The sequence below is a fragment of the Nilaparvata lugens genome, chromosome 1 (assembly GCF_014356525.2).
Source record: "Nilaparvata lugens isolate BPH chromosome 1, ASM1435652v1, whole genome shotgun sequence".
NCBI classification, from domain to species: Eukaryota; Metazoa; Arthropoda; class Insecta; order Hemiptera; family Delphacidae; genus Nilaparvata; species Nilaparvata lugens.
In genome coordinates this window covers 102,269,141-102,279,643 of record NC_052504.1, presented here as the reverse complement: position 1 = coordinate 102,279,643, position 10,503 = coordinate 102,269,141, and the positions used below count along the sequence as shown (strand labels likewise).

The 10,503-nt window shown below is 61.9% G+C and overlaps 3 protein-coding genes across 3 annotated transcripts; all 3 read left to right on the top strand.

Annotated features, from left to right (window-relative positions):
• Positions 1-1,799: 1,799 nt before the first annotated feature.
• On the top strand, positions 1,800-2,348 carry LOC120349592 (inner membrane protein YdjM-like). Its single transcript, XM_039419998.1, has one exon. The coding sequence runs from the start codon at positions 1,800-1,802 to the stop codon at positions 2,346-2,348; it is 549 nt and encodes a 182-aa protein (XP_039275932.1).
• Positions 2,349-3,012: 664 nt separating this feature from the next.
• On the top strand, positions 3,013-4,006 carry LOC120349585 (L-cystine transporter TcyP-like). The gene is made up of 2 exons (XM_039419988.1): positions 3,013-3,582; positions 3,662-4,006. The coding sequence occupies exons 1-2, from the start codon at positions 3,013-3,015 to the stop codon at positions 4,004-4,006; spliced, it is 915 nt and encodes a 304-aa protein (XP_039275922.1).
• Positions 4,007-7,909: 3,903 nt separating this feature from the next.
• LOC120349580 (putative 2-aminoethylphosphonate import ATP-binding protein PhnT) lies at positions 7,910-9,046 on the top strand. Its single transcript, XM_039419980.1, has one exon. The coding sequence runs from the start codon at positions 7,910-7,912 to the stop codon at positions 9,044-9,046; it is 1,137 nt and encodes a 378-aa protein (XP_039275914.1).
• Positions 9,047-10,503: the final 1,457 nt, after the last annotated feature.

Below are 10,503 nucleotides of genomic sequence, written 5' to 3'. Positions count from 1 at the left end.
TGTCTGGACACCGATTGGTGCGGCTAAAGATCCGCGCCGGCGTTACATCGTCGACCGATACATCGCGGCGGTCGACAACGGCGGCAATATCTCCACCGGCCATGCCGCCTGGCGCTCGCGCCGGATGTGTATATCAGTCACTACCCGCTCAACGACATCAGCCATTCCGTTCAGGATTTCCGCCAGTTGTTGCATGCCGGCGAACAGAACAACGTCGACGGACGTTTCCGCCCGACCTGTCGGGCGAGATCGCCGCCTGGTGCCCCCGGACAAAAAATTCAGTTCTATCGCTATAACCCGGCGGCGCTGCGCGCATTCTGGTTACGCTACCGACAGGATGCGACTTACAACCTGACCCGGCGTAACTGCTCCACCACGGTCATCGGCGCGCTCGACAGTGCGCTGGAGGGCGTGCTGGGCGAGAAAACATCTGTGGCGCCGTTTTCTGTTATGGTGCTGGATCCCAATCTGTGGATGCTGGCGGTACTGCGCAGCCGTGGCGAAAGCATGACCTGGACGCCGGGGTTGGTGCTGGACTATGCGCGCATGTTGCAACAGGTTACCGAGCGCCAACACCAACGCTGGTGGCTAAAGTGCGCGAGATGTGGAATATCCTTCGCTTTGGCAAAAGCCAAACGCGCAGGCAAAGTTTAGTCTCGCCGTCGGCGATGATAGAGTGTCGGGCACATTCACCCGCCGGCAGGAGTTAACCGCTAATGGCTTATTCGCAACGCATTGAAACCGCAATTTTTGATATGGACGGCTTGTTGATCGATTCGGAACCGCTGTGGCTGCAGGCCGAGCTGGATCTTCGGCGCGCTGGGTCTGGATCTGTCCGATCGCCACAAACTGCCGGACACCCTGGGGCTGCGCATCGATCTGGTGGTGAAAATGTGGTACCAGGCGATGCCGTGGCAAGGGGTTTCGCTCGATGAGGTGTCGGCACGGATTATCGAACGCGCCATCGAGCTGGTGCACGAGACGCGCCCGCTGCTGCCGGGCGTCGGCAGGCGCTGGAACTGTGCCGCGAGCAGGGGCTGAACATCGGTCTCGCCTCCGCCTCGCCGCTGCACATGCAACAGCAGGTGCTGAAGATGTTCGATCTTGAGGGCTACTTCGATCAGCTGGTTTCCGCCGAATACTTGCCGTACAGCAAACCGCACCCGGAGGTCTACCTGATCGCCGCCGAACGGCTGGGCAGCGATCCGCTGCGCTGCATCACGCTGGAAGACTCCTTTAACGGCATGATCGCCACCAAGGCCGCGCGCATGCGCCATCGTGATCCCGGCCGCCGAATACCGCCACGATCCGCGCTGGGCGCTGGCAGACCACCAGCTGGAGACCCTGGAACAGCTCACCCCCGCCCACTTTGCCTGACCTGCGGCGCCGGCACCGGCGCCCTGGCTTTCCGCTCAGCGCCATAAAAGGGATCCGTGCCGCAAAACAAACGAAACAGCGTTTCATTATTATTGAATCGGCATGCTGTTGTTATTATGCTGGGCGGCAGGGAAAGCGACGGTCCGCGAAACGTTGTCACTGCCACGCAGCGCTCTTCGCGGCCGCCGCTTCCTCCCGCCGCTGCGTACTGAAAACCGCCCTTATTTCTCTCCGTTCCGCACCGCCCGTTGCCCGCTTTTTGTTCACGTCCGTCAAAAGCGATGATTGTTACGCATTGCCGTAACAAGCCGTTGTAAAACCGGGAAAAATAAACAATTGGTTACAGGGTAACTGCTTCCACTACTGGGAATTTTCCCATATACTGGATAAATTAACAGTTTACCAGCCGGAATCGCAACAGCATGACCGCGGAAGGACACCTTATATTCTCTGTCGCTTGCGCGATCTTCGCCAAGAAGGCGGAAGTGACGCCAGAGCTGGCTACCGGCGACTGGTGGCACATCTACCCGCGCGCGCTGCTGACCTCGCTGCTGCCGGACATCGATCACCCCAAGTCGGTACTGGGCCAGCGTCTGCGCTGGATTGCCCTGCCCATCGCCCGCGCCTTCGGCCACCGCGGCTTCACCCACAGCCTGCTGGCGATCGCCGGCGGCATGGCGCTGTTCCAGCTGGACGTGCCGCGCAGCTGGCCGATCCCGGCCGACGCGCTGCACGCCATGATCATCGGTTACTTCAGCCATCTGCTGGCCGATATGCTCACTCCCGCCGGCGTTCCGCTGCTGTGGCCATGCCGCTGGCGTTTTCGCCTGCCGCTGCTCAACTCGCAAAAAGGCAATCAGCTCGAGCGCGTGCTGTGTCTGTGCCTGGTGGCGTTTGCCATCTTTTGGCAAGGTGATTTCACCCTGCCGGTGCAATCCTATGTCGAGCAAATCAGAAATATCAGACTCTGATCACAAAAATCCGCTCAACCCATCACCTTCATGTATATAAAACGAACAAAAACACACAAAAAGCTATATCAAATCCATTTGGATATAAGTAGGCCACTCGGCAAACTGTTACGATATTTACATCGCGACATACGTGATGCGTAGTCGTTTTTATAAGAAAGATTATGGAGACATTGGGGATGAATCTTCCGCTCGTGATAACGTGCTGGTGTTTGTCGCGCTCCTGTTGCTGTTGGCGCAAACCCGCCACAAGCAATGGAGCCTGGCGAAAAAAGTGCTGGTCGGCCTGGTGGTCGGCGTGGTGTTCGGCTGGGCCTGCAGCTGGGTACGGCTCCGACAACCCGGTGCTGAAGAATCCATCAGCTGGTTCAACATCGTCGGCAACGGCTATGTGCAGCTGCTGCAAATGATCGTCATGCCGCTGGTGTTCGCCTCGATCCTGAGCGCGGTGGCCAAGCTGCACAACGCCTCTTCTCTGGGCAAATCAGCGTCCTGACTATCGGCACGCTGTGTCACCACGCTGATCTCGGCGCTGGTAGGCGTGCTGGTCACCACCTGTTCGGCCTGACGCGAAGGCCTGGTGCAGGGGCGCAGGAAAGGCGCGCGCCTGACGGCGATCCAGACCAACTACGTGGGTAAACTGGCCGACCTGACCGTGCCGCAGATGGTGCTGTCGTTCATCCCGAAAAACCCGTTCGCCGATCTGACCGGGGCCAGCCCGACGTCGATCATTAGCGTGGTGATTTTCGCCACCTTCCTCGGCGTGGCATCGCTGCAGCTGCTGAAAGACGACAAGCCGAAAGGCGAGCGCGTACTGGTGGCTATCGACACCCTGCAGGCCTGGGTGATGAAGCTGGTGCGTCTGGTCATGAAGCTGACGCCGTACGGCGTGCTGGCGCTGATGACCAAAGTGGTCGCCGGTTCCAACATTCACGACATCGTCAAGCTCGGCAGCTTTGTGGTGGCCTCGTATATCGGCCTGGCCATCATGTTCGTGGTGCACGCTGTGCTGCTGGCCTTCACCGGCGTTAACCCGATGAAGTTCTTCCGCAAGGTGTGGCCGGTGATCACTTTCGCCTTCACCAGCCGCTCGAGCGCCGCCAGCATTCCATTGAACGTGGAAGCGCAGACCCGCCGCCTGGGCGTGCCGGAATCCATCGCCAGCTTCTCGGCGTCTTTCGGTGCCACCATCGGCCAGAACGGCTGTGCGGGCCTCTACCCGGCGATGCTGGCGGTAATGGTTGCGCCGACCGTCGGCATCAACCCGCTGGATCCGTGTGGATCGCCACCCTGGTCGGCATCGTCACCATCAGCTCCGCGGCGTAGCGGGCGTGGGCGGCGGCGCTACCTTCGCCGCGCTGATCGTGCTGCCGGCGATGGGCCTGCCGGTGACGCTGGTCGCGCTGCTGATCTCGGTCGAACCGCTGATCGACATGGGCCGTACCGCGCTGAACGTCAACGGCTCCATGGCGGCAGGCACCATCACCAGCCAGCTGATGAAGCAAACCGACAAAGCCGTGATGGACAGCGAAGACGAAGTCGAATTGGCTCACCGTTACCCCCGTCTCAAAACGAAAAAACCGGGGATTATCCCCGGTTTTTTTTATGCCCCGCGCTCGGTCGTTACGGCCGCTCGCCGTTCGCCAGCCGCCGGTTGATGTCGGCGATCACCCCCGGCAAGTGCGCCAGCGTGTCTTCACATAGTGCGCGCCCGCCGCGTACAGCTTATCGGCGGCCGCTGTACGGCGCAGCTCTATCTCACCTTCCGCCATTTGGCGGTACTCCTGCCAGGTCGCGCCAAACTCATTGCCGGACAGCGCCAATCCGACGCTCCACATCCGGCGTTCAACCCTTCAGTAATGCCCGGCACCGCGTCGTCCCCTTCACGCAGTGCGCCACCGCATCGATGCCCAGCGCGATAACGTTCTGCAACGCCATCCACGGCCCCGGCCGGCCACCGCGGCGAGATCGTCAGTGGCGACCCAGTAATCTGGCGCGTAGCCGCGCTGCGCGGCGGCAGGCACCAGCACCTCCATCACCGCACGCGGATAACCGGAGCAGGAGCCGATTTTAATGCCCTGTTCGCGCAGCCCGGCAATCACCTGCGGCACACCCTCGATGGGATCGGCGAAGTCGATCACTTTGGCGATTTGCAGCGGCATAAACGCCTGATACAGCGCGTCGATGTCCTGATGGCTCATCGAACGGCCCAGCTTTTGCCGCCAGCGCGCGTCGACCGCCGGCAGCTTGCCCAGCGCCTCGATGTGCTGCCATTTACCCAGCCCCATCGGAATGCGCGCCTCCGCCAGGCTGATGTCGATATCGAAGGTTTGTTTGAATGCCTCGACAAAAATCTGCGTGGCGCAAAGGAGCCGAAGTCCACCGTGGTGCCGGCCCAGTCGAGGATCACTGCGTTGATCTGTTTCATGGTCAATCCTTATTGATTCCAGTACATCGCCTGCCCAACGGCCGCCAGCAAACGTTCGATATCCTGCGGATAAATTTCCCCGATGTTGCCGATGCGGAAGCAGTCGCTCTGCGACACTTTGCCGGGATAGATCACAAACCCTTGCTGCTTCAGGCGCTGATAAAATTCGGCAAAGCGGTAAGTGTCGGCCTTTGGCGAATAGAACGCGGTGATGATCGGCGAATGCAACGCATCGTCCAGCAGAGTCTCAAAGCCCAGCTCGCGCATACCCGCCACCAGCCGCCGCTGATTGGTCTGATAGCGGCGGGGGCGCGGCAATACCGCCCTCTTGTTCCAGCTCTTTCAGCGCCTGCGCGAAGGCCAGCACGGTGTGGGTCGGTGACGTAAAGCGCCATTTGCCGGCCTGGTCTTCCATACAGCGCCACTGGGCATACAGATTCCAACGACAGCGAGCGTGAACGGCGGCACATTTCTCCAGCTCGCTGCGGCGGGCGATGACGAAAGCGAAGCCCGGCACGCCCTGAATGCATTTGTTGGCGGGCTGATCAGAAAATCGATGCCCAGCGCGTCACATCCAGCGGAATGCCGCCGAAGCTGCTCATGGCGTCGACGATAAAGGTCTTGCCGTTGCGCGCCGCCAGGCCGGCGACCTTCTGCAGCGGGTTGAGCATGCCGGTGGTGGTTCGCAGTGCACCATGGCGATATGGCTGATGCGCGCATCGCTTTTCAGCACCGCCTCCATCGCCGCCAAATCCGGCTCATTGACCTCGCCGCAGTCGAAAGCGTGATGGTCGATGTCCATCAGCCGCGCCATTTCGATCATTCGCGCCCCGTAGGCGCCGTTGTTGACGATCAGCAGCTTGTCCTGCGGGCCGATGACCGTCCCCAGCACGCCTTCCACCGCAAAACTGCCGCTGCCCTGCAGCAACACCGAGGTGTAACCGGCGGACGGCGTCGCCAGCGCCACCAACTGCTGGCGGATGCTTTGCACCACGCCCAGGTTGTAATCTTCATCCCAGGTGCAGCTGTCGAACAGCATCGCCTCTTTTACCGTTTTCGACGTGGTCAACGGGCGGGGGTCAACAGCAGGTAGTTACGATCGGACATGTTATTCACCTATTTGGTCTATACCAGATGCAGGCATTGTGGCGGCAATTCCTTCCCTGGTCAAACGACAAAGCGCGGTGAAACAAAAAAATTCATCTGGCTATGTATAATAAGCGCGTGCCGGAATGTCGGCCGATGCCATAGCGAGATGAAATGAAAGAACATCAGGGCGATATGCCCCACTACCTGCAGATCAGGATCAGCTTCAGGCGCGTATCACCCGCGGCGCGCTGCAGGCGGGCGACAAGCTGCCTTCGGAGCGCGAGCTGTGCGCCATCTTCTCCACCACCCGCGTTACCATTCGCGAGAGCCTGGCGCAGCTGGAGGCCACCGGCGCCATCTACCGCGCCGATCGCCGCGGTGGTTCGTCACGCCGGAGCGGCTGTGGCTGGATCCGACGCAGAACACCAACTTCCACCGCCTCTGCCAGGAGCAGGGGCGCACGCCGCGCACCGCGCTGCTGTCCGGCGAAAAAACCACGGTGCGCTCGACGTGATGCAGCCGCTGGCGCTCGAACCGTTCGATCAGGTGTATCTGCTACGCCGCGTGCGTTACGCCGACGGCCGCGCCATCTGCTATTGCGAAAACCACTGCCTGCCGCAGCGGGTGCCGGAACTGCTCAGCCACGATCTCAACGGCAGCCTGACCGAGGTCTATCAACAGCATTACGCATTGATTTACAGCAACATGCATCTGTCGTTCTATCCGACAGCCCTGCCTTACCGCGCCGCCAACGCGCTCGGCGCCATGGTGGCCTGCCTGCCTTGTTGCTGCGCGGTTGAATTACGATCAGCACGGCCGCATTCTCGATTTCGATATCGAATACTGGCGCCACGACAGCCTGCGCATCGAAGTCGATACGCTTTAACCCCCAGCATGACGGGGCTGCGTCTGCCGCCCCCGTTTCTCTCCCACGCCCAATCCCGTTGCCGGCAAATATATTTTGCCGCTTTCATTTGTTTGTCATATTCGCCGATTAGCTTGGCCGCATATCTGGTGTATACCAGTTTCGCATTAACCCGCAACAGTGAGGCTGAAGCTATGAAACTTTCTCGTCTGGTCGTGATGACCGCCATCGCACTCGGCGCCGCGCCGGTCTGGGCCGCCGACGCGGTGGTGACCGTCTACTCCGCCGAGGCTGCACGACGGCGATCACAGCTGGTATCAAACCCAGTTCGACGCCTTCACTCAGGCAACCGGCATCAAGGTGCAGTACGTCGAAGGCGGCTCCGGCGCCATCGTCGAGCGGCTGTCGAAAGAGCGCAGCAACCCGCAGGCCGAGTGCTGGTGACGCTGCCGCCGTTCATCCAGCGCGCCGCGCGCGGAAAAAACTGCTGCAGGATTTCACCCCGCAGGATGCGGCGCAGATCGCCGACGCCCAGCCGCAGTTCGTGCCGCTGGTGAAAAATACCTGAGCTTCATCTATAACGCCAAGCTGTGCCGCAGGCGCCCGCCAGCTATCAACAGCTGCTGGACGCGCAGTTCCGCAACAAGCTGCAGTACTCCACGCCGGGCCAGGCGGGTGACGGCACCGCGGTGATGCTGCAGGCGTTTCACAGCTCGGCAGCAAAGACGCCGGTTTCGACTACCTCGGCAAACTGCAAAGCAACAACGTCGACCCTTCCGCTTCCACCGGCAAGCTGACCGCGCTGGTCATAAAGGCGAGCTGCTGGTGGCCAACGGCGATCTGCAGATGAACCTGGCGCAGATGCGCAGCAACCCGAACGTGAAGGTGTTCTGGCCGGCCGGGCCGGACGGCAAGCGCAGCACGCTGGTGCTGCCTTACTATGTCGGCCTGGTGCAAGGCGCGCCGCAAAGCGCCAACGGCAAAAAGCTGATCGACTTCCTGCTGAGCAAAGAAGCCCAGAGCAGCGTCAGCGCCATTTCCTACGGCATGCCGGTGCGTAAGGACGTCACCCCGACCGACGATAACTTCAAGCAGTCGCAGGCGGCGCCTGAAAGGCGTTGAGATCTGGGCGCCGGACTGGAATCAGGTGGTGAGCAGCCTGTCCGCCGATATCTCCCGATGGCACCAGGTGACCGAATGACGCTGACGATGGCTTCTACCCTCCTTCCCGCGCCGAGGCGCGGGATAGCAGCCAGGACATCGCCGGGCCGTCGGGTATTCAGCTCGACGCGTCAGCGTGTCGTATCGCGGCACCGAGGTGCTGAAACCCCTGACGCTCACCATCGCCCCCGGCGAAGTGCTGGCGCTGATCGGCCCCTCGGTTCGGGTAAAACCACCGTGCTGCGGGCGATCGCGGCTTCGTGCAGCCCTCCGCCGGGCGTATTGCCATCGGTGACGTCGATGTCACCGACGTGCCGCCTTATGAGCGCGGCCTGGGCATGGTGGTACAGAACTACGCGCTGTTTCCGCATATTGCGCGTCGAAGACAATGTGGCGTTCGGCCTGCGCGCCCAGGGCAAGCCGCGCGGCCTCACCGCCGAGCGCGTCGAAGAGGCGTTGGCCATCGTCGGCATGTCCGCCTACGCCAAGCGCTATCCCAGCCAGCTCTCCGGTGGCCAACAGCAGCGCGTGGCGATCGCCGCGCCATCGCGGTGCGCCCCAAAGTCTTGCTGCTGGATGAACCGCTGTCGGCGCTGGACGCGCAAATTCGCCACAGCATGGTGGAAGAGATCGCCCGCTGCACCGCGAACTGCCGGATCTGACCATCCTGTACGTCACACCAACGATCAGGGCGAAGCGCTGACGCTGGCGGACAAGATTGGCATCATGCGCGACGGCCACCTGATCGCCCACGGCGAGACCCGCGCGCTGTACCATCATCCAACGAACCGTTTCGCCGCCGAGTTCCTCGCCGCGCCAACTGCTGCCGGCCACCGCGCTGGAGACCACTACCGGGCAAGGCATGACCACGTCAGCTGCGCCGGCAAAGTGATCGGCTGCTTTACCTATGGTGCGCAACGCGGTTTCGACAAACTGCTGTGTATTCGGCCGCAGCATATTGCGCTCGATGCCGACGCCCAGCGCAGCAACTGCATCATCGGTACGCTGCGCGATATTCACTGGCAGGGGGAGTTGACGCACCTGCAGTTCGACGCGGAAGGCCATCCGCTGCGCGTGGTCACCACCCATCGCAGCCAGATGCCGCAGCTCGGCGAGCGCGTGCCGCTCTATTTCGCCCCGACGACGCGGTACTGATCGAGGACTGACATGACCGACTCTACGCTATTCGCCGGCTCTGCGGCTGCGCTTGCCGCGCCGTCTGTGGATCCTGCTGCCGCTGCTGGTGCTGGCGACGCTGTTTTTCTATCCGCTGGCGCTGATCGTCAAAACAGGCGTTTACCGACGATCAGGGGTGTTCAGCGCCGCCGCGCTGCAACAGGTGTTCGAATCCCGACGCTTTGTCGGCGCCCTGCTCAACACGCTGCAGATTGCGCTGCTGGCGACGCTGGGCTGCCTGGTACTCGGCACCCTGCTGTCGCTGCTGCTGGTGTTTACGCCGTTCCCGGCAGCCGGCTGATCGCCCGGGTGATCGATACCTTTATCGCCATGCCGACCTTCCTGATCACGCTGGCCTTCACTTTATCTAGGATCCGACGGCCTGCTGAACGCACGCTGATGCGGCCTTCGGGTTTACCCTGCCGCCGGTGGACTTCTTTACTCCATTGGGGGCGTGATCCTGGCGGAAATCACCGTGTTTACGCCGCTGGTGATGCGCCCGCTGAGGCGGCGCTGTCGCAGATCGATCGCAGCCAGCTCGAGGCCGCCAGCATTCTCGGCGCCCGGCCGGGGCGCGTGGTACGCCAGGTGATTTTGCCGGCCGCGCTGCCGGCCTTGCTGGCCGGCGGCAGCCTGGTTTGCTGTGACCACCAATGAATCGGCATCGTGCTGTTTATCGGCGCCAAGGGCGTCACCACGCTGCGATGATGTTCTACTCAAAGCGATTCTGGAGTCGGATTACGCCGTCGCATGCACGATCGCCGTCGTGAATATCGCGCTGTCGCTCGGGGTTCTCCCTTTACCGCTACGCCGCGGCGCGCGCCGGGCTGAGGAACTGACGATGTTGATTTGGTCTCGCACCGGCCGCACCCTGACCTGCACGCTGGCGGTCACGCTGTTCGCCTGTCTTCTTTGCCTGCCGCTGGCGGTGATCCTGATGTCCAGCCTGAGCGAACAGTGGAACGGCGTGCTGCCGAGGGCTTCACTCTAAGCCATTTCCGCCAGGCCTCAGCGGGCCTCCTGGGACGCGCTGGTCGCCAGCCTGGCTATCGGTTTCAGCGCCAGCCTGTTCGCGCTGCTGTGCGGCACCTGGGCGGCGTTGGCGCTGCGCCACCTCAGGGGCGCGGCCAGCGCTGCTGAGTACGCTGTTCTCATACCCAGCGCGGTGCCTTCGGTGTCGATCGGTTAGGGAGTGCTGGTGGCATTCAGCCAGGGACCGCTGCAGATGAACGGTACTTCCTGATCGTGCCCGTCGCCCACTTCGTGCTGATTTCCGCCTTCACCTTCGGCAACGTGATGGCGGGCTGACGGCTTTCGAGCGACTACGAAAACGTCGCCGCCAGCCTGGGCGCTTCGCCGTTGTTTCGCCTGCGTCACGTCACCCTGCGATGATCGCTCCCTATATGATCTCCGCCTTCGCCCTCAGCCTGTCGCTG

Coding starts and splice junctions, on each gene's coding strand:
- LOC120349592 (XM_039419998.1), top strand. CDS start 1,800: ATGACCGCGGAAGGACACCTTATATTCTCTGTCGCTTGCGCGATCTTC.
- LOC120349585 (XM_039419988.1), top strand. CDS start 3,013: ATGGTGCTGTCGTTCATCCCGAAAAACCCGTTCGCCGATCTGACCGGG. Junction 3,583..3,661: donor TCTACCCGGCGATGCTGGCG/GTAATGGTTGCG, acceptor CGTCACCATCAG/CTCCGCGGCGTAGCGGGCGT.
- LOC120349580 (XM_039419980.1), top strand. CDS start 7,910: ATGGCACCAGGTGACCGAATGACGCTGACGATGGCTTCTACCCTCCTT.